The sequence below is a fragment of the Semicossyphus pulcher genome, unplaced genomic scaffold (genome assembly GCF_022749685.1).
Source record: "Semicossyphus pulcher isolate SPU_LCO1_2020_fin unplaced genomic scaffold, fSemPul1.0.p SCAF_15, whole genome shotgun sequence".
Taxonomy (NCBI): domain Eukaryota; kingdom Metazoa; phylum Chordata; class Actinopteri; order Labriformes; family Labridae; genus Semicossyphus; species Semicossyphus pulcher.
Window position 1 is genome coordinate 3191650 of NW_027211659.1, and position 27832 is coordinate 3219481.

A 27832-nucleotide genomic window follows, 5' to 3' on the forward strand; every position below is an offset into this window, starting at 1 on the left:
ATTACTAAAACTAGAGGCACACTCCTGCTTTGATCCTCCTAATCATGTGTAACAGCACTGAAAGATCCACAGTGATTTTAAACAGCAATATAACTGGTGAAAGCAACGTTAGCCCTGATTACATAACAGAGCATTCATTCTGGAACAATCAATCAGCTAACGATTGATTCCCATCAGAAACAACCGGATGACCTCTCCTCACCTTCTGTGACACTCTCTCCAAACACACACTCATATTCAGACGCCCACACACACACACACACACACACACAAGCAGGCAGCCAGGCCAGAGTCCAGCACTTTAAACAAATAGCCATTGAACACCAATGAGGTCATGGATTCACCGCCAGGCAAAGAGCTTCAGCCACTTGTCTGCCCAGTGAAAACCCACTCTGAGGGCGAGAAATGTAAAGCTTGAGTGAAAGAGCAGCGTAAGGTTTGTTGTGAATAGGTTCAGCTTGAGAGTGCCGCTTTACAAGAAAAGAAACGTGGGAAAAATCTGCTCCTGGACTGCTTTAGATCCCTGCTGAGTTGTCGTTCCAGCGGTACAACACTGCACAGAGCCGGGATTTTCCTCAAGCCAAAAGCTGATCCACCAATCTGAGGCTGAACAGAGCAGCTGAGCGCCGTTAAGCACCAAAAACTAAAGCTCCCAGGCAACTACTCGGCCCATTCTCCTCTCCAGACATGTCTCAGGAGCACAACAGGATTCTGCTCTGGGTTTTAACCATCTGCATCTCATCACTGGCGTTAGGTAAGTCATCTGCAAATGTTTATTTCTGGTATTTATTCAGGCAACAGCTTCAACAAGATGTTTGAGTTATTATGAACACGTGTGAAACCAGTTAGTATCCAATGAGACTTTAAGTACTTAATGCCATCAGGGCTTACTTTAATACCATTTTATGATACAGTTAAAATGTCCAAGCTATTTATTTCACTGATAAAAACAATGCATTTAATAATCTTACATGACTGCGGGCAGGAAATAGCACTTTACTAAAACCTGGTGCAATACATCTCTCATTGTTTTATATGAGGTTAATGTTCTTTGTGTAAGGACCCTGCTCAAATAAAGAAACACAACATGACACGTCGTGTCCCTCATTCAACAATTTCTTCATTTCAGCATTTAAATGCACCAAAATCAATAAATGATTAAATGTAAATGTATAAACGTATGAGATTGTCTTTGTTCTGCACAAATTGTACATTATTCTTTGGTTACAATCAGTTCCACACAACAACACTGAGTTTTTATAGTATAACAAGTATAGTATAAGAAATGAGAATACTTGACAAAATGTTTCTAAAGAATCATTGTTAGATCATAATGTATCAGCCTCCAAAGTGCTTATATGTCATGTGATAGGTATATTGATGTAGGTCTATGTAATGTGATATTGTTTATCATAAGAGCCGGGGAGGATTATAAGAAAACGGGCACTCAGGCACAGACACGTAAAAGGCACTGACGTCTCCCTCATCAAAGAAAGACTTTTTTTTATATCTCTTTGTGGTGTTATGCATCGATTTGTAGTTGTTTTGTGAATTTGTAGTCATTTTGTGTCTTTTTGTAGTTGTTCAAGGTCACTATGAGAGCCACATGTGTCTCTTTGATTGTTTGTGTCTCTTTGTAGTTATCTTTGTAATCAGGTTTGTCACTTTGCTGTATCTTTGTAGCTCTTATGTTTTTCTTTGAAGTCGTTTGTTTCTCTTCATGGCCTTTTTGTGTATCTTTGTAGTCATTTGTTGTCTTTGCCTTTGGTTTAATTTTGCCTCTGTTTGTGGTTGTTTTGTGTCTCTTGGTAGTTGTGTTTCTTTGTAGTGATCGTTGTCTTTGTGGTCATTTTGCATGGCTTTGTATTAGTTTTGTGTTTCTTTGTTATATTTTTGTGTCTCAGTCTTTTGTGTCTCTTTGTGGTCGTTTTCTGTCTTTTTGTACTTGTGCTCGGTCTCTTTGCGAGTCACGTGTCTCTTTGTGATTGTTTGTGTGTCTTTGTAGTTGTTTTTGTATTCTTTGCCAATTATTTTTTGTGTCTCTTTGTAGTCGTTTGTGACTCTTTGTAGTTATTTGTGTCTATAAGTGCTCATTTTGATATGTTTGACATTGTTTTCATCTCTTTGTAATCAGGTGTGTCACTTTGCTATTTTTTGTTTATCTTTGTATTCGTTTGTGTCTCTTTGTAGTGGTTAGGTTTTCTTTGTCGACGTTTGTGTCTCTTTGTAGTTGTTGTTTTCTTTGTCGACGTTTGTGTCTCTTTGTAGTTGTTGTTTTCTTTGTCGACGTTTGTGTCTCTTTGTAGTCGTTTGTGTCTCTTTGTAGTTGTTGTTTTCTTTGTAGTTGTTTGTGTCTCTTTGTAGTTGTTCTTTTCTTTGTAGTTATTTGTGTCTCTTTGTAGTTGTTGTTTTCTTTGTCAACGTTTGTGTCTCTTTGTAGTCGTTTGTGTCTCTTTGTAGTTGTTGTTTTCTTTGTAGTTGTTTGTGTCTCTTTGTAGTTGTTCTTTTCTTTGTTGACGTTTGTGTCTCTTTGTGGCCTTTTTGTGTCTCTTTGTAGTTGCTTTGTGTGTCTTTGAAGGCTGTTTTCATCTGTTTGTAGTCGTTGTATGTCTATTTGAAGTTGTATTGTATCCCTTTGTAGCTTTTTTTCCCTCTTTGTGGTCATTTTGCAGGTCATTTCGTCTTTGTGGTTGTTTTAAGTTGCTTCATTGACTTTCCAAAAGGTTTCTGTTCTTGGGACCCTCGACCCCCTGGCCCCTGAAGCTGTGCCCAGCTGGTCCTTGCAGTAATCAATCCATGTAGAAGATATATGACAAAGATCTTACTGAATGTCCCTTAACGTCACATTGTGTTACATCACCATGTGGTGTCAAATACACGACAGAACAATTGTTTCATGTCTTATTGTCTGAATTGAACAGATGTGAGGTTGCTGTTGTGAGACCCAAACTCATTATGCAGGCCCACTCAAGTCAAGTCTATGTCCATCTTATTAAGCAGGTGTAGAGGACAGGCAGACAGATGAAGACTGCGCTGACCTCAACAACACCACCTGGCTGGAGTATCGCCAGCAGAGAGTCAAGCTGCAGGTTCAGTACCTGCTGCTGACCAGGAGAAACCTGGACTGTGCACAAATGTTCACCCAGGAGTCTCTGACTGACGCTCGGCAGCCGACTTACTTCAACATCTCCCGCCCGACCAAGGTCATCGTACACGGGTACAGGTGAGGAGAGGACCCTTAAATGTTTTGTTTCCAGGAGCCTCTGACTAGTTGTTAGGGTCTTTAATTTATGCTTCACAAAGTTTAATTTACACCAACATAACAGAACAAAAGATAAATGCAAGAAATAAGTGATGCTGCAGTCTCACAAACCCTTTAATTGGTCAACTTAATAACTAGTTAGGTTCGAGAGAAACATGAGAAACTAAATCAAAGAAGGTCATTGCTGTGCATATCCGTCCTCATGCCAGTGCACAGTTTCTTTCTCCGTGTCCCGAGGCTTCCCAAAGAAAAGCTACAATTCAAATTAGAGGAGCAGCTTTGTTTATTGTGTTTTTTATAAAGATGTTATTGTGTAATAATTGTGTGCAAGTCTGCAGACAGAGAAAGGACACATGAGAACAGACGAACACTACAGCATCAATGTGGAAATTTACAGCACAGTGCACTTTAAAATCAGCCAACAAATTCTCTCTCCCATGACCTTTCACTTTTTCTTCCGCCCTTCCTGCCCTCCCCCTTCCTCTGACCCCCCTCAGGGCAATGGGCAGTAAGCCGTCCTGGGTGAAGGAGCTGGCCCGGTCCCTGCTCAGAGCGCAGGATGCGAACGTGGTGGTGGTGGACTGGGTTTACGGCGCCTCCTTCGCCTACAACCTGGTGGTGGAGAACTACAAGGAGGTGGCCTTGCAGATCTCCGTGCTCATCAACCAGCTGCAGGTCAGAAAGATAAAGGAAGATAATTATATTCAGAACTATCCGGCCCCTAACAAGCGGCATTTAAAATAATATAATATAATATTTCTAAATAAATCAACTGTTTGCATTCAAATATGTGGCTGTTAAGGACCTTATTTTGCTTTTGCTTTTAATAAACAAAGACAGCTTAGCAAACATTAAACTCCACCTCCTCCAAGTTCAAAGAACAGTTAAATATGGAAAGACAAAAGACTTAAGTTTGCAACTGTCTTATTTAACAGGAACATGGAAGCAAACTAGAGTCCTTCCACTTTATCGGGATCAGTCTTGGGGCTCACGTCGCTGGTTTTGTGGGGACTCTGTTTGAGGGGAAGATCGGAAGAATCACAGGTGAGTCCGGACCTCCTTTATTTGACATATAAGGTCATTATGGACATGGAAGTCTTTTTTCTTCTGCTTTTAAAATGTGTGAATAAAAAACATATTTAGATGCCGAGCATTGAAGTTTTAATGTTTGCTGCTCCACCTCAGATTTAAGACTCATTACCATCATCACCAATATAAGAGAGAAGGGGAGAATTGTACAAAGTTCTTGATTTTTAAAAAAATAAAAGGCTCAGCTGCTGTAACGTCTACAGAATGAACAGGTCAGACAGTGATGGTCTCCTCAGCTCAGGGGTCTGCGTGTGCTTCAGAGCGACCCTGAGAGATTTAGTGTGACCCTGAGAGCTTAGATAAGAGCCTCTCTGAAGCTGTGTGGAGACGCACAGTCACCAGAAGACAATACAACACTGTTCACTTCTTGATATCGGGTCTTTTTGTCTGAGTGGGGAGGCTGGTGCGAGTTTGGATATAATTCAGAGGAGCCGCAGCTGCAGACTGGAAAAGGAAACAGATACTTTATTGTGCATTAAATAAATCTATATTACCAAAACATCTGACAAAAATGATTCATTCTGATTGTGAGCAGAGCTCCTTAAAGGTTTCAGGTACGAGGAATGTCATCAGGTTTGAGAAAATGAGGCAGAAGTAACAAAGAGATTCAGGAATTCAAGAAAACAAACTGCACTATTCAGCTTCACAGTCTTCATCATGAGAGTACTGAGGGAAAATAATCCTCCTTAAATATTGTTTTCCATTGATGTAAAATCATTGTTATTCTTTTGTTCCCCAAACATCCGTTTGACCTTTAACCTGAGTTTCCCTCGTCCTTGTCGTCTAGGCCTGGACCCTGCAGGGCCCATGTTTAAAGGAGCCGACACCTTTGACCGGCTGGACCCGTCTGACGCTCAGTTTGTCGATGCCATCCACACAGACTCTGACTGTGAGACAACTTTAACTCAACATAAAAGCTTGAATATGATGCGATCCAATTTCTTTTCTTTACCAGTAAAATACTTGGTTTTGTAAGGTTCAAAAGATCAACAGTACGAGCTACTGAATAGATTTAGCAACATGAGAAATAAACAAATGAAGCTAATACATTCTCTGAAAGTAGAAAGGCGTAATCACTTTTTACTAAGGAATTAAAAGTGTGCATTTCTTGTCATGTTTGAGGAGTAATTAATGCAGATTTGTTGCCCAGAAGCCACAAAAAATCACTAAAATTAGACTTTGTAACTTTTCCAAAGAGGGAATAACACAAACTTCCTCTTAAAAGTTTAAGTCTTTAGAGTTATAAAAGCACCCTTGCTAATTCACAGTCAGTGGATTTGACACATTAAGGGGACATTTTAAGGGGTTTTATGTTCTCAGCAATGTGTTTTCCTACGACTAAATGTTCAGTATGTTCGCCTGGGTCCATATGTTGAAAGACCAAACTCAGGCTTAGAGATCTTATGCTCCTTGAAAGCGACGTCCTCAAATTTGCAAGACAGTTTTCTTGACTTAACACATTGATATCTCCACAGTGGATAAACTGATTTTTACCGTTCAAACTGCACTTGAAACATTCATCTCCCTTCGTTCTTTTCTAATTTGAACTGCAAAGATTGCCCTTACTATTCTCTTACAACGTTAAAGAACCCAGAACCCTTAAAACATTCGGATAACCCCCTTGGTCTGGTATGGCCGTTAGCTTCTAAATGCTAATGTTAGCTAACCTTGGATAGAAATTGCTGACCGTTTTCTGACATGTTTAAGCATTTAACACAGAAACATTTCAGTATTTTTCCACAGAAGTTAAAGAAGAAGTAAACACATTGTACTTTGTTTTGTTGTGTCCTGCTCGTGGTCGTGCTCCACTCAGTCCGGTCACCTTTAAAGAAGCTGAGTCAAGAATATCTTGTGAAATAAGGGAAAATCCAGTGTGCAATTATCCTAAATTGTGGCTTCTGTTCTGCAAAATTCCATGTCTTACAAACCAATTTCATGCAAATACTCTGCAGAAGGAGCAGCACGGTTGTTAAGTGACAGCGTGTTGTATTTTCTGCAGGGTTGGGTGCAGATAATAAGCATTTATTTTTAGGGTGGGCTTCTCCTTTCAACCTTGGGTAACAAGAGGAACAAATAATGAGGTTTTCTTCTTCCGCGTCAGATTTTGGTATTTCCATCCCCGTCGGTCATGTCGACTTCTTTTTGAACGGAGGAAAGGATCAGACCGGATGTGCACGCTCTAGGTTTGTTTCAAGTAAGTCCAGCATCCACATACATCTAAATAAAGACATGGCGAAGAGCAAAAGAGCTGCTACTTTTTACTTTTAGACTTAGAAGTTATGAATAACATTAAAGTCATACATGACGAGATTTAAATAACTATAATTTTGATGATTATAGCCTCCAGACCTTTGGCTCCCTCAGTGTTCCTGTGTGTTGTCAGTTCTTGTCTACTTTCCAGTGTACGGCTATGTGATTTGTGACCACATGAGGGCGCTGCACGTCTACATGAGCGCGCTGACCGGCTTGTGCCCGTTGATTGGGATCCCGTGCACCAGCTATGAGGACTTCCTGAACGGAAACTGTTTGGACTGTGGCGTCTTTGCGGGCACGTGTCCAACTATAGGTAAGAAGACACCTGGGAGTGTTCACAGTCCATGTGTCCTTTCACAATAAAACACAGCTCTTTCCACTCCAAAACTCCTTACGTTAAATTACAAGTGACTACCAGCAGGCTAAGTAGTGTTGCTACGACAACGACATTACTGCGCGTGCTTCTGGTTGACTATGATAGTGATTGGTGTCAAATATTTAACTTAAATTTAAGGTACTTTAACTTTAATTAATTTGTTTCTTTCCAAAGATATAGTGCTTCTTATCTAAGCTAGCTTAGTTTAGTTTTAGAGTAATAAGTTTTGAATTGGGGGGTTGCTGTTTTGGGGTTTGGGCTACCCCTATAATAGAACTTCAATTTTGGAAGAGCTTTGATAGGGCTAACAACGGACTGTACTTTGGAAATCACAAACAAATAAGTCTTTTAGGGGGCTAGGAACATATACATAGACCTGAAAGTACAACTAGTAACTATATTTCAAGATTTGACTTGCAAAACAGAAAATATATATATGACAGCTTCAGTGCGTGTCCATAACAACCGTGATTAATAACATTGTTTTCATGTGGTTAGCTTAGCTGTCCCTCTGGTTAAGCTACAGTTAGCATGGACATTTTGTCCAATGTGTCAGTAGTTAGCTAGTTAGCGTTAGTAATTAACAATGAGTAACAATAAAATAATAAAACATATACATCAGGCAGCTCGTTTGGTTCTCTGCTCAGTCTCAGTATCACCAGCAGATATGTTTAGCATCTGGCTGCAGCTCTGCCCGTCACCTGACAACTTTGGCAGCTTCTTATCATTTAAACCCTGATACACCAAAACACACTGATACAGTTACAACGTTAATGTACATATGAGAGCCCGTTTCACGTGTTGTATGTTCAGCGTGTTTCTGTTTGTGTGTTTTCAGGTTTAACAGAAAACTGTGGGATAACAGTATCTCCAGTCCCCAAAGAGCAGAAGCTTTTCCTCCTCACCTCGTCTTCACCACCTTTCTGCTGTGAGTGTCAGGGTGTCTGTGAGAAAGATGTTTTTTCAGCCTGAATGTATTATATGAAGCAATGTACATGTATTAATAAGTTTGCAATGCCAGGATGTGAACCATTGCAACCTAACAAATGGTTGCTCAACAGCCTTTAGAAGGATTTCGAGCAAAAGGACTCCACGGTTTTAATAATTATCTTGTGCAAGTTCTCTTTCGCGCATCACCTTTCACCTTTCAGGACTTACTGGGCTCTTTGGAAGAGTGAACGATGTGAGGGGAAAACTACCGTCAACACTGTAAAGCATTTGACTAATGGGGGCCTTTATTTCAAGAGGGTCCAAATGCAGTAGCTCAGACCTCTCTGCTCCAGTAGGCTACATCATGCAGGAGGATCATGGATCGGGAAAATGAGAAAAAACAACATTGTTTTAGCTGTGTAGCTACTTGCCGATCACTCATTGGCTGTTTATTAAACAGCATTGGAAAGCTAGATGCTAGCAGCTATGAGCTAGTGCTTGAATGCACAAACCCCATTGGCTCATAGAACTATAGGTGCCTGAGGAAAGAGGTCTGCATTTGGACCCTTCTTCTTTATTTGGTTTCGTTTGCTAACTTTATCTCGCTCATGCAGAATATTTGCTAGCTTGCTAATAGAGTGTGTCATTTACTTTTGACAGCCATCTTTTTAAAGCAATCAATGCCAGATCCATATAGCGTAGCTAGCTAGCTAGACTGCTTGCTAACTTTATGACTTGCAAAATACTATTTGAGTGGAAATTTTAATTGGTTAGCTTACCACATTACTTCACCAGCTAACATGATATAAAGTGGTGTTGAGTCGACACTACGATTAAGGATGTAGCTGACATTACAAAGCTTGTTTTGGCGCCTAAGGAGTGCAAGTTGCATTTATATTGCTTTCTACTTTAGATTCCTCTCTTTGCTGTGTTTTTTGTTCACATTTCATAATTTTAAACAACTAATTGCTTTCTTACTGTCTCACATTGTGCCTGTCTTTTATGGCAAGAATCAGAAGAAGTACTAAATGCATGTTTCTCTGTATGTTGTTGTTCCTCTGCTCAGCTCATCACATCCTGCTGAAGCTGGAGATTTCTCGGCTGGATAAGAGCGCTGAGGTGGAGGTGACTCTGAGGACGGAGAGCCTGGGAAGAGAGCAGAGACTCAGGCTGTAGGTACCACATCTATAACATCACGATTATAGCCAGAATTCCCTTTTCCTTAAGTCCACAGCAGCTCAGGATAGAAAGTATGTTCTCTCTGATAAAGTCCTCTCAGGACATGTTGTTATAACATCTCGCCACAAGCCCAAAATTCAAACTATCACCATAAATCAGAAGTTTAAGTAGAGCACGATGTATTGTCAGTGCATTATTATAGATTCCCTTGGTGCGCTCTCATGTCAGAACTATAATTTCTCTCGTTTCACGCGAGGAAAGCTGAGCAAACAGAATCTATTTCAGGAGAAGATTTACTGTACAGTACTCCTGACTGTAAAGGCCTGAGCAGGTGCAGGATACAGTAACAGAATATCTGAGGGAGGACGTTTTATACTGTTTTTTTTGTGTGCTTACTTTATGGCAAGATTTAATAAATAAGTTGCATGAATATGTTTCTTGAAATATTGATTTTTATCCCTGTTAAATGTTTAAAAAATTCTGTTTATTCATTTATTCTCTGACTTAAAAAAGACAGAGCACGTAGCATCAGAAGTTGTAGCAGTCAGTCTGTTGTAGTTTTCTGTTAAACACAGACGGTAATAAATGTCCTCTGTGATGAATGTTGTTTATCTGAAAGTGTTTGACATGCACGCTGTGTGTGTGTGTGTGTGTGTTGCAGTCGGACAGATACGATGGTGTACAAGACGGTGTTGACTCACCCTCTTTCTCTGTGTGAGATCCAAACCATCGAGCTGAAGAACACCGGCGCTTGGTTGTACAGGCAGGCAGACGTCCACGTCAAGTCTGTGTGCGTCTCCGAGTTCCCCTCCAACAGGTACACTATCTGAACACACAAGCTGTTCTGTTCAAGCTCCCACGCCTCCTCCTGACAGACTTTGTTTGTGTGTAAACTGTAAATCTTTTATAACAGCTTCCAGGTCTGTTTCTGTTGAGCTGCCTCATAAGGAGATGAAATATTCAAGCTGTAGATCAGAAACAGTCTGTCATTTTAGTTGACTGAAATACAGCAACAATGGGGAAATGATTCAAGGGAAGAAATTTAACTCATGTCAAACACTTAAAGTGTGTCAGTACGGAAGCCCTAAGCGGACATGCATCCATACATTTTATTCATTCCATTTTTTCGTGATAATTTATTGTTGTTTTCTTGAATTATTTTGCTCATTATCTCGAGATAACAAAGCTATTTTTCTCGTGATAACAGGATAATTTTTTGGCGTTCAGATCTTGACAAAATAACCGGAAATTACTCGTTATCACGGGAATACAGAGTAAATAAAATGTACGGAAGCATGTCTGCTTTGAACTTCTGTACTTCAGACTCAAAGTTAGCATTAAAATGTTTGTAGTTGTTCCTTCGTGGTTCAAGTACAACAAGATCCACAACAATTATAAATGGATTTCAAAAAGTTTTAACGGCTGAAAAATCTGAAAACGTCCACTGCATAAATCCCTACTCTACGGAAACCGAAGTGGACATGCATACATATTTTTTACATATTTTTTTCCCCCGTGATAACGAGATATTTCTGGTTGTTTTCTGAGATCTCGACTTATTTATCTCGAGATAACAACGCTGCATCACCAACACTTCAAAGCACAAAACAAACATAGGAACAGGCTTACCTTACCTCATTAGTGTGGGCAATGGCAGCATGGCATGTTTTGTTGGTCACAGTTATACAAAGTACAATATGTCGTGAAATGCTTATGTGTGACCAGTGACCAGCTTGTGTTGTTGTTTTCTATATCGACAGAATATAATCCCGTTATCATGAGAAAAACAGCTTTGTTATCTCGATATATTCAAGTCGAGATCTCGAGAAAACAACCGTAAATTAACTCGTTATCGGAGTAAATAAAATGTATGTGTGCATGTCTGCTTAGGGCGTCCGTATTAATCTGTCTGCAGTAAAAGAAATACATCTCCCAAACCAAAATATGGAAATACAAAGGCTGTTTGTTGCTCGCGCTGTTAGCTATAAAGATACTTTGAATCATAGTTGTAAGAATTATATACACCTAATTTTATTAGTAACAATCAGAAGATAAAACAGCCGGCAAGACGTTAAGGATATTATGACCATAATAATTCATTGCAAAGATATTCTATTGGCACACATTTCTTGAGAAATTATATTTATATCCAAATCATTTTCAACAGGAAACACATTTATGGGACGTATGATGCAAAATGTTTTCTTCAAACATAAGCAGATTTAGTTAATTAATGTCCCTCTCAAGTCACAAGAATGTAGATACTTAAATAAAGAAATTAAAGATAAAAGATATTTAAGAGTTAAAATAGGCCATCCTGTGACACACTGACCACTTGTTTCGACTCACATCATTCAACGTCTTTAGGTTATGTTTGTTTTAATCACATTAATCTAAGTTTATTTAGTTTAAGTTTCACCTGAAGCTGCTTTCGTCCTTTGTTTTTACCGTTCCTGTGTAACACGTTTTCTCTCAGGAAAGAGGTGCCGCTGTGTGTGAACAACTTCCACGTCAGACGAGGAGCTCCGTGGTCACATGACTTTGTGCAGGTGTGCGACTACTTCTAAAGAAACACTGAACCCCCCCCCCCCCCCCCCCCCCCCCCGACACCACCACCCCGATCAGAGTTAAATCTCAGCAGGTGGAACCAAAGAAATACTTTTATTTTGTACCAACTAACACAATGCAGTCTAGTCATACTTGATTGTTTAGCTTTTTGGCTAATCCACTGATCCTCAAACGTCATATAAATAATGAATGTATAGTGCATTTTTTATTTCTTATTGTCAGAGTTTTGTCCTTTGTTGTTGTTTTTTGCAAACAATTTTTCTATGATGTAGTTTTAGGATGTGTCAGGTGACCCTGTTTCTTATGTATTTACATTTAGTGCTGCTGTAAGCCTTTTAAAGCAGGGCAATAAAAATGTATAACTGTGCTTTTCTTTTGTCGATTTTAAACAAAATAATTACATTTCTGTGTCAATGACTGGAATAAAACCTTAACGAATGCTGCTCATCCAAAAGAAATAGGAAAAAATGTGACGGGAAAAACAATTCATCCTTAACAACCAGTAAAAGCGTAGCTGTCCTCTGGTTGGTTGTTTAGTTGTCATGTGACATAAGACAGGAAGTGGACAGTCACAGAACACAAACTACATTTTCACTGCACACAAAAAGCTTTATGGAGAAATCTTGGCCCCATGAAAAGACATTTTTAAAACACTGACTTCATTCATTTTAGTCCCATCTCTCTGTTTTGCTCATCAATAACAGACAAATAAGTCGATTCACAGTTTACACGTGTGTATTAAACTCTCAATCAGCTACAAAACTTTACAAAACATGGTCTACAGGCATCCAATATAACGACAAAGAAGAAGAGGAGATTGCTCTTTAGATTAATATGGCGTCATGCAGTGTGCATTTCAGACACTTAACCAAGTCATGGTGCGTTCAGGGACATACTGTAAAATGAGCATACTCAACAGAACATCATTTCAGATTTGGTACCTAAATTCCTACACAGACGACGAAAGTTGTCAAGAAGTACGTAAAACTAAATATTAAAAAAAAAAATGTTTTCAGTGTCATTTATAGCAGATTTTCAACCTCTTATTATTCACAATATGTCTTTTTTTTTATTGATTATGGACCAAATTGGCCAAAACCATGATTAAAAGTGTGTCAGTCCTTTTTGTTTTGTTGAGTAGAAGTTATTTGTGGAAAAATAAAAACAAGAAAATAGACATAAAAAGTCAAATTTAACATTTAACAGTTCAAATCATTGTTCTAACCTCAGATAAAAGTGAACAGATTAAATTTTATGACCTAAAACAACGCTTCAGTAATGTTTGTGTTGGTACGTAACAAGGTGAAGACTGACCCTTTGTCCTCTGATCCACTCAAGATGATCTCCAAGTTGTGATTTAAATTACAGTTTAACTGATTATTAACTCTTGAATATCGAAGTTAATATGCCCCTCTTCACTGAACAGATGTTTCAATTTGATAACAGCTGCACAAACACTTCATATAAATGTTCTTTGGAAATTAAATTGATTCACGTTGTTGTAAAATTCATATTTATTACAACAAGTGTGTTCTTCGGTTCTTCTGTTTTTAAGAGATTTGAAGACAGATTTCAGAGGCTCATTGTGGCCTGAAAACTGCTTCAAAGACTTTAAATCTTGAAAAGACACTTGTTTAAAGGTTTGTTTTGGGAGTTTTAATTGGCCCAATTTGAAGTAAATGTGCTGACAAATATTTAAGTGTAAAAATATATGATTATTGGCTATATTACTTAAACTGTTATTCAAATAAAGGGACAGGAGTTGATGTTCATGCTTTGGACTTAAGATGTGAGAACAGGGACAGAGAGCAATGAGACATTATCGTAACAAGTGACATGTGACATTCATTCTGTTATACAGTATATTAGTAATAATTTCCAGGAGAGAGTGTCCTCACAGTTTAGGAGTGTCAGTGGGAGCCAGCGGCGCTCTGCCTCTCTGGAATCGAGGCGCTAGATTTCCATCACCATCGCCTCCTGCAGAGTCAACAATGAAGATTCAATTAGGAAGGAAGTTACAGTCACGCTGCAAAGTTTGTCTCCAAATAACATAAACAATGAAAGTATTTTATCCTATCCAATTCAGCTAAAACAGCCAATTCACAGCATTTATTTACATTTCACATTTCAGCATAAAAATAGGTTGCACAGGTTAGAAAAAAAGGTAATTTGTCAGTTAAATACAAATCCATACAAAACTACATGTAATTAAAACAGAATGTAAGGCTGTGTTCTCTGAGGTAAAAGCAACTGTTATGACTAAATTTTCTGTACAGTGTTGAGGACTTGCCAATGTGTACATGTGAATTAAAATGTTTAGACTTTAGGGTGCTGGTTTAGCTCAGTAATAAAGGCATGTGCCCATGTATGTAGGCTCAGCCCTCCACACTGCAGCCCCAGGTTCAACTCCAACCTTTGGCCCTGTGTTGCGGGTAATCCTCACTCTCTCTCTGACTCTATCCACTGTCCCATCTAATACAGGCAAAAGGCCAAAAAAAAAAAAAAAAAGTTTAGACTTTTCCCTTGGTTGCCTTTTACAGCCTGCAGACTGTTGGTTTTGTTCCAAAAGATGTGATGCTTTAGTGTCCACCGAAGTGCTTGTTCTTTACAGCTCTCCTCCAACAGTTAGCAACACTGGCTGACTTTGCTTACATGTGCAGTCAGGTAATCTGAAATTAGCTGGCTGCCATTTGCAAATTATTTCATTAACTAATGCTACAAAGAAACCAACTCTTGATCATAGGCTATATAAAAAGATGGCCGACATGACAGCTCCCTAAAAGTGAAGCCAAACCCTCTCTATCGCCCCCTGCTGACTGGCTGCAGTATAGGTCATAAAGCCCGCCTCCTCCATGTTAACAGATGGGTCAAACTATAAAATACAAGTCAAATACATTTTTCTCAAACATGATTTCTGTCATTATAGTTACGCTGATTTATGTCCAAGGGCTCCTGCAGCGTTCTGTTCAGAGTAGAGGAGTAATGGCGAGAGGAGACATAACTAACACGGACACTACAGTCATCGAACTTTCTATAAGCGTGAAGAAGAAGCTGTTCTGCTGCAGACTGAGCCCACCTGAGGGCTCTTTAAATCTGAGTCTCTATGATAGATATGACCTCCTGATTCACAGCCCCCCTGCAACCCAAACCCAACCCTGACCCCACCACTATCCGGCTATGAAATGTGATCCTCCTCCTCTGATTGGTCGAGGGCTGATTTTGGGAGGGAAGAAGGGCGGGCGGGGCCGAGGGTGGGATGAGCAGACAGACTGCTTGCAGGGTGGGCACACTGGATTAAAAGCACGGCACTGAATTTCTTTGGACATCCCCTAAATTTCCAAGCTGTAATCCTCATCAGAGAGGAACACAGCTGCTGTCTGGATGATTGTCAAACCCTTATTCAACACACACACACACACACACACACACACACACACATGAATTCCAGCTACGCACAGGACCTCATCAGCTGTCTGAAACCACGCTGAGCTCTCTCTGCACTCATTTGCTTTTAAACTGTTTTCGCAGCGTGGATGTCGTTTATCTGAGGAAACAAATTTAACTCTGCTACTGCACCAAAGACGACTGCAAGCTTGTGAGCAGCAGAGCCAAAGCAAACACTGACTAAGCAGCCGGCTAGGAGGGGATTTCAATCTTAAAAACTGTTTGATGTTGATCTACTGCTGCAAATAGTTTGGTAGCTTCCTAAATCAAAACTCAGACTAATTTTATAGGTTATTAATATGTGTTTTTACTTAAAATGCAAAAAGCAGGCAGACAGAAAAACATCTAATAAATAGATGAAAAAGATAATTCTAGCCTGGGAACCAAACTAATCAATGAAACTATGTTTTATTTTCTTTGGCAGATGCGTCCGGCCCCCTGCTGTCAGACAGATTTCCATCCGACCTGATTGAAGTCGGGCCAATCACAGCCGTTTATCTAATAGGGGGCGGGTTTAAAGGCAGTTGAGGCAATTTTGTAAACAAACAAGATGGCTGCCGCTGCTGTGGAACATTCTGAATCCTCTACTGCTTCAGTTTTAAACAAACTGTACAGTAGTTAAAGTTAAGTATAAAGGGTATTGGCTGATAAATCATGTCACGCCTAACATCTGTGTATAATGTTGAACTTCAGGCCATATGAACTGGATGGTAAAGGTGGAATACTAGCCTATCAGTCTGCTGCTACCTCACACATAATCGGTGTCCCAATCCAGGGGTGTTATCCTTCGAGGGGGCATATGTGAAGGCCGATTGTCCCATTTCAAACTCCTTCAAATGCGGCCGACAAATGCTTCCTCTTTTTCCCGGGCCACAAGGATCCATTGGGTGCATCCTTCGCGGCCCAGCGTATCCCAAGATGCATTGCACGCCAATTCAAACAAGATGGCGGACTCTTACACGGCTGAGGAGTACACTTTAAATGTGAATGTTTTCGGTTTCAACTCGAGGAGCTAGCGTTACACATGTTTAAAATAACGAAAGGGAAACAAGTTATAGATTAAACTATAGGTAAAGTTACGAGACGTTAGTTATGCTAGCTAGTTAGCCCGCTAGCTTCCTGTTGCTAGGTGACAGGAGTGGCCTTTGGTGACGCAAGGGTAAGGGCGGGGACAGCTGGTGACGCAAACAGGAAATCCTCCGTAGACCAGACCGTCTCATTTCAGTTTTAACGTCCAGGCAGACTATGAATGGTGCATCCTCCATAGACCGCCTCCTTCGAAGGCAGCAGCCCGTGGATTGAGACACAGCTACTGTGTTTGTTATTGTTTTGACTGAGAGACCCTCAAGCAGCAGAAATAACACACTTTAATGCTTTACTGATTCCAGCCCTGTACTCTCATCATGAAGCCAGGTTAGTAAGAAATGTGCACTGCAAGCCATGCATGCACACACACCGCACCCCCACGCCCCCTTCTGCCCAGGTGAGGTACTTACATGTAGCTTAAGTGGTGACCCAGTGTGTTAGCTCCAGCACCCTGCCCCCTCTACCTCAAATAACCCGTCTCACTGCCATAATCCATTAGAGAGCCTGCAACATCAGCAAAGTCCTCCAGGACCAGGCTGGTGGAGTCCTCACCAGAGGGCAGGTCCGGGTCTGACGCCCAGGGGTGCTGGTAACGCTCATGCTGGGGGGCTTTGGTGTCATCCTCGGTGGGTTTTCTTGGTCCCTGAGGCTGAACTGGTTCAGACGTCTGGTAGGCCGGTGCTGGATCCTCGCCCTGCTGCTCCTTGGTGAAGCCGCCATCGCTGCCGCTGCCACCCTCGCTGCCATGCGAGGAGGGGGCCAGGACGTGGTAGAGGCTGGGCAGGCGGATGTCCAGCAGCACGCCGCTCTTGATGTAGAGCTTGTTGTTGAGGTTGTAGAGCTTCTCGGCGATGTCGTAGCCCAGCATGACAGAGAAGAGACGGGCGATGTAGCGCTCCTTTGAGATCAGCATGTAGAGGCGACGGCGACGCCACGAGACGTAGCGGGAGTCTTCTTCTGCTGTCAGGGTCACCTGTATGGATGAATGAAACACCTGAATCAATGTGGTAAAGGTATCCTTTTATGAGTTTCTGACCACTAGTTGCAGGATGCAATATTTTTTACAAATGGGCCCCAATTACTGTGTGCATGTATCCTGCACGCACACCAGACAAAATCTGCCTTTTGTCTTTGAATGTTTTAAGAGGGGAAAAATGTTTAAAGAGCAGCTCCAGTCATGTTTTAAGACATATAAAATTCTCTGCATGAAATAATAAATTGTGTCTGATGTGCTTTTTTCTGCAAAATATGTTTAATTACTTTGTAAAAATCCTCCCAAGGCATCTCCTCCTTCTCCCCCATTAAAAATTCCCCAATCTGCATAGTCCCCGCCCACTATGCACATTTCCAACCGGCCCCTCCGTCGTGAAAACAAAACACGTCTCCTGCATCGTTTAGTGTCAACTTGTTGAAACTTAGCTAGCTTGAAATGTAGTAATTAGCAGCAGTAACATTACGTAGTAGTCAGTAGTGAGTTTGCAGAAATGACGATGACGGCTACAGCCGGCCCGTGCATCTCCACAGTGGTTGCACATAATGATATGCATAGCGCCACCCCGTCCACGACAAGGATTGGTTTGTGACGTCTCAAAGCTGCCAATCTAAAAACGTGTTGTTCAGCCTGTCCTTGGTACACTGCAGTTTAACAGCAGACAGGCCCAGCCATGGAGATGTTTACAAGGTTAAACACTGGATTTTCACTGGAGGGGGGCTTTAAATACACGTTAGACATCAGGGATAAATGCAATATGTTTCCAATATAAATTTTACTTTTGTTTGTTTGCAAGAGCTCTAACTCTTAAAGCTAGGGCCAACAGGTTGCTAGCCTAGCTTAGCATGAAGGCTGAGAGCAGAGGTAAACTGCTAATCTGGTTCTCTCAAAAATTTAAACAATTCGCCCTCATGCATAAGCATCTATACATGCACTGAACGGGACATTATGTTTTGTTATTCTCTCGTAGCTTGATTATAGTTTTTGTGTTTAGGTTTAGGCTCCACAGAATGCACTGTTGGAGGGTTTTCCTGACATTTTATAGGAAAAATTATTCATCTAAGAAACTAAACTGATGGAGAAAATTATTATCAGTTGCTGTCGTACTTCGCTGACTCAATGCACAGCACAGCCTGCCTGTCTGACACCCTGCTTGGCCCAGAGACAAAGCCTGAATGTCCAACATGACCTGCAGGTCTTGTTTCTACTTAAACTGAGCCAATCTGAAGCAACAGGATACGTGAAAGAGAAGAGGACGACTGCTTTCCCCTGTACAGTGCAGCAGTCAGATGCTGAGTCTTAAAGAAGACAACTTGATATCCACGTCTGGTTTCTTGTTCCAGTGACAGCACTTGAAGTTACTTTAACATTTTACTGCCACACTTCTGCACTTATAGATGATTTACTTCAACAGTTTCTCCTGAAATGAACTTCCTGTCGAGTCCCGTACCTGAAACTTTCCTTCCTCGTTTGGTCTGAGAGACTCCCATTCAGGCGAGTCGAGGAACTGGTGTCGGTGGATGTAGTGCAGGAACTGACCCTCCAGAGACACATTGATCCTGAAAGTGGAGGAGAGAGAGATAAAGAAGAGAGACGAGGATTAAGAAGTGATAGCAAGAGCAGCTAAAGGTCGCTGTGCAGGTCAGTCCAAGAAAATATGAGCATAAATATCTCTGCCGACTCATCATCCACCAACTTCTTCCAGGATTCTTTCGGCACACAGAAATGATAGTTTCAGCCATCTGGAGATTTTGTCCGTCAGGAGGAAGTTTCATTTTAAAAGAATAACTTCCGCAGGATGAGATAACGCAGCACACTCGACAGTAAATCCTTCAGTGCGTCAATCGGTCTGTAGAAAAAAGTTTCTCCTCCTTAATTTCCTGTTAAAAAAGGGAACAAAGGCTAAACGTAAGGCAGCACATGCACTTAGAAAGGACAAAACAACATCATTAAGGATCAATCTAACTGAAAGACATTCCGAGTTGGAATAACTCTTGTTCACTCTCTCTTTGTAGCAATTCAAACTACTACACGTCTTTATTTAGACTCTTATGGGTGTAAATTAGCAGGTATGTTTCTGTACACTGTCGTATTAATTACCCTGCAAGCACTTCACACTTCCAGGGGCAGGGATTTCCACTGGAGAGCCCTGTGCTAAAAATGTCAGCGTACAGCTGGTACTGTGCTCTGTACGGACACTGTATGACCAAAAGTATGTGGACACGTCTGTCTTTTGGTCTAGGGCTGCTTTTCCTGGTTTGTCCAGGAAACTGAGGTGCTACATATTAAATAAGGATACAGTCATCAATGTGGCGGCCCGGCGTTCAACTCCCACCCTCGGCCCTTTGCCGCGTGTCTTCCCCACTCTCTCTTCCCTTGTTTCCAACACTTTCCACTGTCCTCTCTGTCAATAGAGGCATAAAACACCCAAAAAAGATGATAATTTAGACAATAAAATGCTTCTAACTTTGGGGCAACTGTTTTGGGAAGACATTTAGCTGTCTCAGTAAACCTGAGTATAAAGTTTGGTCCATGAAGAAGTCATCTTCTGAGTTTGGTGTTGCCTGCAGAGATCCCTGACCTTGACCCCGACCCCATCCAGCGTCTCTAAATGAACTGTAACAACATCTTTGAGCCAACATCAGCTGTTTGCTTTTGTGGCCGATAATGGAGCTGATTTCTGCAGCCACAATTTAGTGAAACGTCTTCAGTAAAAGCAGCAGTAAAAGAGCTGCCCTAACAATCAGACAAAGCTCATTTACACGTAGTATTTAAATTATTTTCGGGAAGCTGCAAAGTCCCTTATAATTAAAGCTTCTAAAAAATTGCTATTGTTATTAGAAATGTCTCAAGCAGCACACTTAAAGTAACAGAACACAGTAACAGTGATGCTAATCTTTAAATCTGTGAAAATGTTCCTGCTTGATGCACAAGAACAGAAAATAAACAAACACATCAAACCAGACAGTTTAGAGCTATGGGGGATAAAATCATAATTAGCTTTGTGTCTGTTGTCCTAGCTTCCTAGCTTTGGCTCGTACACTGAGCTGTCTTCATTAGTGCCAACTTTAAATTCAAGTTAAAAGCAGCAGTCGGCGTCTACTCCCGTCCCAACCGCAGAGATATCATTGAACCAGCTGGCAGTGCGCGGAGGGACGGCACAGTGGTGACTCACGGACAAAAATACTCTGTTTACAACATTTCTCTTGTGTCGGCTCCAGGACTGTGAAATGTAATGCAGCTCTACTTTGAGGATGTTTGGATGAAGAGGATTCGCTTCCTGTTACAGTTACAGGCTGCCAACATGAAGGAGTCAGAAACAGGAACACAGTTCTGCTACAGTCAGTTATTACGGGAGATTTCTGCTAAACAATGGGTGTTTTTCTATAACTACTGGTACACAAGGACACTAAACCAATCCTTGAATACTAATGTGACCAAACCCTAAAGATATATATATATGTTATAACCACCAAACAATAGACAAGCTAAGTTAGCAACAAGCTGGTGCACAAAGTGGAGCTTTTAGCAGCTAAGTAGTTTTTATCCGGAGGTGGTAGAGACCAAAAACAGAGCAAAAAGGAGAGTTAACAACTAAATATTGAATTCACATCCGTTGAAAGGCCATAAAGAACACTCCAAATGGATGCTAATGTTGCCAAACAAGTGCTGGCTAACTTGTTAGCTACACCGTCTAGCCTGTGAACAAGACCTCATGATAAGCTCATGATTCATTTGTTCTGGGAAATGCATGTTTCTCCCTCCTATTTTGACAGATTTCCAGTAAACCAGATTAAGGTCAGGCCTGTCACATCTGGTTATGTAATATGGGACTGCTTTATTATTATGACTATGCAAGGGACTGTTTAGGGATTTCCTAAACAACAAACATGGATGCTGCTAATGCATAAAGCTCTGAATCTGCTCTGGTGTCAGTGTTAAAGGGACAGGCTGGTAGTTCAAGTTATGTACAAATACTAAGTGTTGGCTCCTAAATCATGTCCTGATAAACTTTTGTGTGGTAAATTTTGGAGCCAAATGTATCGGATGTTGGAATTAGCTAGCTAGCCTAGCTAGCCTAGCTGCCTAGCGTCAGTCATAGTTTTTGCTGCTTTTATTGGTAGGAGTTTAGTTTGCATCCGTTTAAAAAAACACCCCTTTAAAATTGAGACGTAAGCGTGTGGATCCAGGCCAATTCATAAGTGATATTTATAGACAACACTGTATGTGAGACGTTATGTTTTTAGCTAATCTCAAGCAAAAATATCAGTTATTGTGAGTTAAAGAAAAGCTGTTTTACTTTGTGATATAGCTAATTTGTGTGTTGGTTGTATTCTGTGGAGACAGTTGGTGATTGTAGTTTTTATAATGTATCAGATGTAGCATTAGAGGCTACCAATCCTAGCTCTGGAGACATTGTCACAGTTGTCTCTTTGTATGATATCTATTTCGTATTTTAAACCGTGAACTCTATTGTGGAAGCAATTTCTTTATTGTATTGACTTGTTATATATTTGGACCTTTAGTCTGTGATAAAGTTTGAATTAAATTATAACACAGGTGTATTGATACACACACAAAGGCCCACACACACACGCCCCACCTCCCAGACAGCAGAAAGGAGAGCTGGTCGATGGGCGTCTTGCCCTCCACCGCGTACGTCTCCCCTGCCTTCAGCTCCACCACCCTGTTCTCAAAGGCACCAGCGATGTCCTTGAACACCTGGATGGGGACGCCCAGCGGCAGGTAGACCGCCTGGTAGAGGGAGGACAGCTCCTCCCTGCGTATGCCCTCCTGGCGCAGCCGGTACAGGAGGTGGCAGATCTGAGCCAAGCAGGCCAGCAGCAGGAGAAGGTTCCAGGTGAAGACGTCCAGGCCGCACATGGTCATCCAGCCCCACAGGGTCAGACACACGAAGGCGGGGGTGAGGAAGCCGAAGATAAAGAGGCAACCGTAGGCCCCGCTTCCTCCCATGTAGCCCAGGAAAACCATGGTGTTTCCCAAGTGGTAGATGGCTCCCTCTGTGTTGTTGGTCCAGCCATCGCAGAGGGGGGCGAAGAACAAGCTGTCCAGCAGAGTCGAGTTTTCTGTGCTCATGTTTGAAAATCCTTAAATGAAAAGCCGGAAAGAGGCCTTTAAAGAACCGCCAAATGTACTTATCCAAATGAAACTCAGTGCTATTTCTGTCCCAGCAATACAAACAACAAGACGTTTTGTTTGAATTAAATCTTGATCAAAAATAAACAGCTACTGCCGATCAAAAAATGTCAGAAGTAAATGTTTGTTCCCTTGGCATGCAGCAGAAAATTCTTCAATGTGAAGAAGTTCTCACGGCTCTGTTTGTTTTAGAAACACAGCTGGAATGGGACTCTTCTTCTTCTTCTCTCATTATGCGTCCCCTTCCTCTCTCCTCTGGCTTCTCGCACCTTCTTTTTCCCTCTGAGTCCTCCTGTCGAGTGCTCTTTTCTGTCTCTTCTCTCAGCCACCGGCCTGCACTGTGGAGCCAACAGCTGGAAGAGAAGGGGATAAGGGAGGGGGCGTCGATAGAGCCCTAGAAGGATAACCATGTTTGGAATTGAAACCCAAGGAGGAGAGAGTGGTGGACAGAAAGCAGGCCTGCTACTTAACATAACAGAATGAGAGAGAGAGAGGGAGAGAGAGAGAGAGAGAGAGGGGCAGGAAACAGGAGGGAGGAGAGGGACCATGACAAATATCTTCAAGAGTGTCACACAAATAAAAAAAAGGAAAGTTCCTGCACAGCTACAACACAGTTCCCCCTTCAACCAACCGGTAGAGTTCAGTTTACTCACAGGAGAGCAGCTCAGCTGGTGCATATTCAGAGACAGAAATAAGTAGGATGACAGCACAGGTCAGATTTCAGGTATAAACACCCGCCACTACCACCGCCTCACATATCCGACTGTTCTCACAGCTCACAGTCCGTCTCAATCCAGTACAAGTGTTTCTTCTCTGCTTTGTTTTTCCATTTTTCTTCGATTACAGGAAGAAAATAAAAATACATTATATATTATCTTTTTTAAATGTTGGGTTAAACTGATAGGGAGAGGTGCAGTCACTGAAAAGAGCGATCCAATGCGAGTGTTAAGATCTTTGCAAGGATGCACCTTCCCAGTATTTTGTTTGTGGTGCTAAAGGAAAAGGCACGTAATCCCACCATTAAAAGGTAAAAGGGAGCACACACAATTATTTCCAAAACAAAGTTGACTAATCTCTGCTTCTTCAATTTATTCTGGTCTTGCAGCATGCGGATGTTTGGTGTGCTGGTTCGATTCGGTTGGTGGAGCGGGCGCCCCATGTGCAGAGGCTACAGTCCTCGACGCACTGATTGCAGGCTCGACTCCCAATCTGCTGATCATTTCCCCCACTCTCTCCTCACCACATTTCCTCTCTCTTCAGCTGTCCTATCAATAAAGGCAAAAAAAGTATCTTAAAAAGGAAAACGTGAATGTTTTTAGTAGCCTAAAAACTCAAGGTCTTTGGTCTCTGGATGGGGCCATAATTTAGCTTAATACACATTTAGCATCATTTTTAATTTGGATTCAATTTTATCCTGTTTACGTCTATTAAAACTGAACCCATAAACTTTAATTGTCTGATAAAGTTTTGGATAAAAAGCAAAATGTTTTCAATTACTTAGGTTATTAATTGGTGCAATTAACAGGGTTTATAGAAGATACTAAAATCAATAATCCATCCTTTTAAATGAAACAATTTGTAAGGCCATTAGTATCCTCTATATACCCGTATAGTTGGATCAAGACAGTATAAAGCACATTTAAAATTGCGTTTAAATCCTTTGGAGGTCAAGGATGTTTCTGAAATAGGATTTGGTAGGTCTTTATGTACATTTCAAATCAGGTGGCACAATGAGTCAGATAGTCTGGAAAGGGACTTCATCATTGCACTTTTATTTTAGGTTTAATGGATAGATTTGCATCTGCTCAACATTTTCTTTATTATAGAGAACACTGGTTGGGTTTTAAAAGAGTCTGAACTGTAATCTAGATTTGGGACCGTGCAAAGTGTCAAACTGACATTTAGCTTGGGTTGCTTCTTCAGTGGCAACCATCCTCCATTCACACATCGGTTTGATAAACAAGTTGGTGTTGAACACTGCTGCAGAAAGTGTCAAACCAAATGTCCCCTGCCAGGCACACTTCAGTAAGAGTGACACACTACAGAGCAAGAATGCAGATATGCCAAGTATTGACTTTGCAGGGGCAAGAGTTATTTTTAAGCCTAAGTGCATACCAGGGACAGCAACTGTGGCAAGCAACCGTTCACTGAGAGAATAAAGCCTTCAAATGAGCATAAGAGTCAATTACATTGTATCTACACCAAAATTAAAAAAGACAGACAAAGCATCTTATTGCATAGAACGTTTATTCCATTTCAGACATGATTTTAAATATTCACACATTTCTCATATTCTGCAGACTTTAAAAAACAATCACAGAAAGATAGTCAACCAAGCAGAGACTTAAGTGCATCATCACCGAATTTCCCTTCCAGTAGTGATATAAATAAGTAGGGAAAGGAGTCGTCGCCATCCACTCGCACAGCAACATACTGCAGGAGAGGGAGAAAGTCATGAGTATTTCTTAGCTTTTAACCAGCTGTTAAGTCTCAGATAAATCCTTCAAGTTAGAACATCGTGATTGAAAGTTTTAAGAGTATTAACAGCTAAGACCAATTTCATTTATATTCAGTGAAACAGAAACATGTTTATAGACTTAGACATTTGCTGCATCATAGAGTATGACCTTCATGATAATAGGTTCTTATTTCCCCTTTACGAGAACAAGGAAACATTATGTTAATGCCAGACAGCCAGGCAAGTTCAACGGCTGTGGTGTGAACGGATCCAAAAGGCTTCAGGCATGTTTCATGTGTAGTCGTGTAAGGATATTAGATATCCTCTCCATACACCCCTCCCATCTCTGCCCTTTGTTACATGATGTTCTTGTCTGACACTGCAGTTTTCGCACAATAGTGCGAGTCAGCAACAGCTAAGAGACACTGAGCTGATTAGTGAAGCTATGGAATAAAAATGCCTCCATTGCTGCAAGTATGTAGGATTTAATTAACTGAAGGGTTCACAGAGAGGGCAGGAGTCAATTTACACACCAGAGTGACTCGATTCATGTTGGGCTTAGGTTGTCACAATACATTTGGCCTGACAAATCAGCAAGTCACACGTACATGCATGCAACTGTTGTCGCATTTTCAGTCTTACAAAGTAACAGCAAAATTAACTAGATGTGGGTCAAATGTAATATTTCCATAACACTTTAAGGAAGCTGCTTTTCACCCTCAACTTTATCCCTTCACCCTGACCTTTGAGGCATGTGTGTAGAGTCTGACTAAGGTTCATACATGACAGAAATCTAACACAACTTTAATATATTCTAGTGCCAACAAAAGTTACAATCCAGGTTTGCATTATTCTGATTTCAATTATTTAAATGCACGTCTGTTCTGGTGTTCTGGCAGTTCAGCTTATAGTCAAAATGGATGAATCAGTTACAGCTGCAGGACACAATCGACCCGGCACAAGGTTAAAAACTAGTTAGAAGACGCTAAACAAAATACCTGTGGCGAGCATGTGCAGGCATGTGTAGTTTTAGATTTGATGCTTACCACACAAACAAAATGGAGTGGTTAAATCTTGAATCCAAGCGCCCTCATGCAGTCTTTGTGTGCGTCGATCAGGACTGAGCAGTTCTCTTCTCCCTTCTCAATGATGCTGCAGGAAAAAAAAAATATATAAAAGGATGGATGCATAAATTATGTTTTCACTTGCAAAGAGGAAAGTGTTTGGGTCTCTAGCAATGTACTTACCAAGCATCCCTGACTTTCTTCGTCTCTGGACAGGCGCAGCATGGCTTCAGCGGCTTCTTCTCAGTGCTCTCGGGCAGAGCGGAAGACTCCACGCTGGCAGCAGACAGGGTTGACATCTTCTGGCTGAACTAGAGAAAAGGAAAATTAACTTTAGACATAGGTAAAGCTGCACAGTGAAACATCAGATAACTACTCAGCTTTTAAAACTGAGCTCAGGTAAAATCTTCCATCCAATTTCCCAGGATTCAAGACAAGCCCTTTTAATTTGACAGATTCTTCATTATGTCCCCTGATCAGCCCACTTCTCAGGAAGTTGGAGGTTTAAAATGACAAGTTAACATGTACTGGTAGAAGCACAGGTGTAAAAAGATATCATGCATTTGCTCAAGTTTCACGGTCCTGTATTGTGCATACTGGCTCTAATATTTGCATCATTAGTAAGTGCTATGCTTGTCCTGGAAAGACAAGCAATGGTCTGCTTTTAGAAAGCTTAACGATTATAAAAACGTTGGTGTTTTTAGCTTTTAAACTGTTTAATAATCAAGCATACCAGTTCCACAAGCACAGGAGCAACTGCCTGCACATAACAACCACCTGTAAATGTTTGAACACAATTAAACTATACCACGAGTTAATTTATTACGCAATACACGAGCAAATCTTTCACTGGCTCCAGCTTAAATGTGAAAACTAGCAACTGGTAACATTTTATCATGAGATAAGCTAAGCATTTATTGATCCCCCACAGTGATTTACTTGTATAATAATCCACAAAATGTTAAAAGGGAAAACTATTACTGCACAGCTACCTAATTATGGGGTTCTCTTGCCTAAACACCAAATTATTCAGTTAAAAAAACACTTTAAACAAACAAAACCCTGCTATTAAGGTAGCAACAGGGAAAGTTTTAGCTTGATAAGTACTATCATTAAACAGTCCAAAACAGTAGTTTTAAACCCACACAGTGACACTGAAGGGGGCTGAACTGATGCAACATAAGCTAACATGACAGCATTAACTGGTCGGCCCCATAATAACAAAGGACACTGATAGCACGTGTTTTCAAATTTATAATATTTCAGTATACAGCAAATGGAAGTGGAGAAGATTACGGAATAGAACTCCTATGTGCTTCACTGTGTTGTGGCTAAGCTCTTAGCTTATGCTAATATGAAAGAATTGCATAACGCTAACGCCAGCTAACATGAAGTTAGCTAACGGTTGCCAACGTCTACCAAACAAGCGCGTGCTGACAAGCGCTTTTTACCCGTGTCATAGCAGATAAATGACACCATTAAATTACCAGAAAATGTAGTGCAATACTGCGTAAACCTGATGACCGAAGCAGCGGCTAAGCTAAGTTACGCAACTTACTTGTATGGAGGCCGACGGCACAAGCTAGCGGACACTTCACCTTCAAAATGAAACCAACACGCGTTGAATAAGCTCACATGTTCGCCTTTTATACAAAATCACGTGATTATGAGGGTCAGCAAAGACTTCTGGGATATGTAGTGTTATATTCAAAGACGGGAAAAGAAGGACGCTTGGCATAATTTACAAGACACATTAGCACAACAAAGAGACCAGAGCATCTATGAATATACTGTAAGTTTGTTAATTGTATATTATTGTGGTATTTCTACGTGAAGATTTTGGTGACTTGACAAAAAAGGTGTATTTCTGTTGAGCTTAGAAGTTTATTTTAAATCTTCAAAAGTAGTTTCAAGGCCCACTTAGCAAACATTTAAGCTAATCCAGCTAAATAAAGCTTGAGTGAGGCTTGAGCTA

The 27832-nt window shown here is 40.9% G+C and overlaps 3 protein-coding genes across 6 annotated transcripts; 1 reads left to right on the forward strand and 2 right to left on the reverse strand.

Moving 5' to 3' along the window:
- Positions 1-408: 408 nt before the first annotated feature.
- On the forward strand, positions 409-17358 carry pla1a (phospholipase A1 member A). Of its 3 annotated transcripts, none has more exons than XM_069663217.1 (12): positions 409-754; positions 3001-3223; positions 3760-3937; positions 4198-4306; positions 5139-5240; positions 6453-6545; positions 6735-6917; positions 7819-7908; positions 8977-9082; positions 9751-9906; positions 11566-11638; positions 15526-17358. In XM_069663217.1, exons 1-12 carry the CDS (start codon positions 688-690, stop codon positions 15568-15570), a joined length of 1425 nt encoding a protein of 474 aa, XP_069519318.1. In that variant the 5' UTR covers positions 409-687; the 3' UTR covers positions 15571-17358. The 3 variants fall into 3 exon arrangements, with proteins under 3 accessions (XP_069519318.1, XP_069519319.1, XP_069519320.1); XM_069663218.1 differs by having other exon boundaries at positions 6753-6917; XM_069663219.1 differs by lacking the exons at positions 9751-9906; positions 11566-11638; positions 15526-17358 and adding an exon at positions 9709-9745.
- On the reverse strand, positions 12260-22466 carry popdc2 (popeye domain cAMP effector 2). Of its 2 annotated transcripts, none has more exons than XM_069663220.1 (4): positions 21782-22466; positions 18629-18737; positions 16740-17160; positions 12260-13634 (listed from the first exon to the last, which is right to left on the reverse strand). In XM_069663220.1, the coding sequence occupies exons 1-4, from the start codon at positions 22273-22275 to the stop codon at positions 13552-13554; spliced, it is 1107 nt and encodes a 368-aa protein (XP_069519321.1). In that variant the 5' UTR covers positions 22276-22466; the 3' UTR covers positions 12260-13551. The 2 variants fall into 2 exon arrangements, 1 of the variants encoding a protein (XP_069519321.1); XR_011308221.1 differs by having other exon boundaries at positions 13548-13634; positions 16598-17160.
- Positions 22467-24565: 2099 nt separating this feature from the next.
- cox17 (cytochrome c oxidase copper chaperone COX17) lies at positions 24566-27500 on the reverse strand. Its single transcript, XM_069663569.1, has 4 exons — positions 27416-27500; positions 26041-26168; positions 25840-25945; positions 24566-24768 (listed from the first exon to the last, which is right to left on the reverse strand). Exons 2-3 carry the CDS (start codon positions 26154-26156, stop codon positions 25861-25863), a joined length of 201 nt encoding a protein of 66 aa, XP_069519670.1. The 5' UTR covers positions 26157-26168; positions 27416-27500; the 3' UTR covers positions 24566-24768; positions 25840-25860.
- Between the last annotated feature and the right edge of the window lie 332 nt (positions 27501-27832).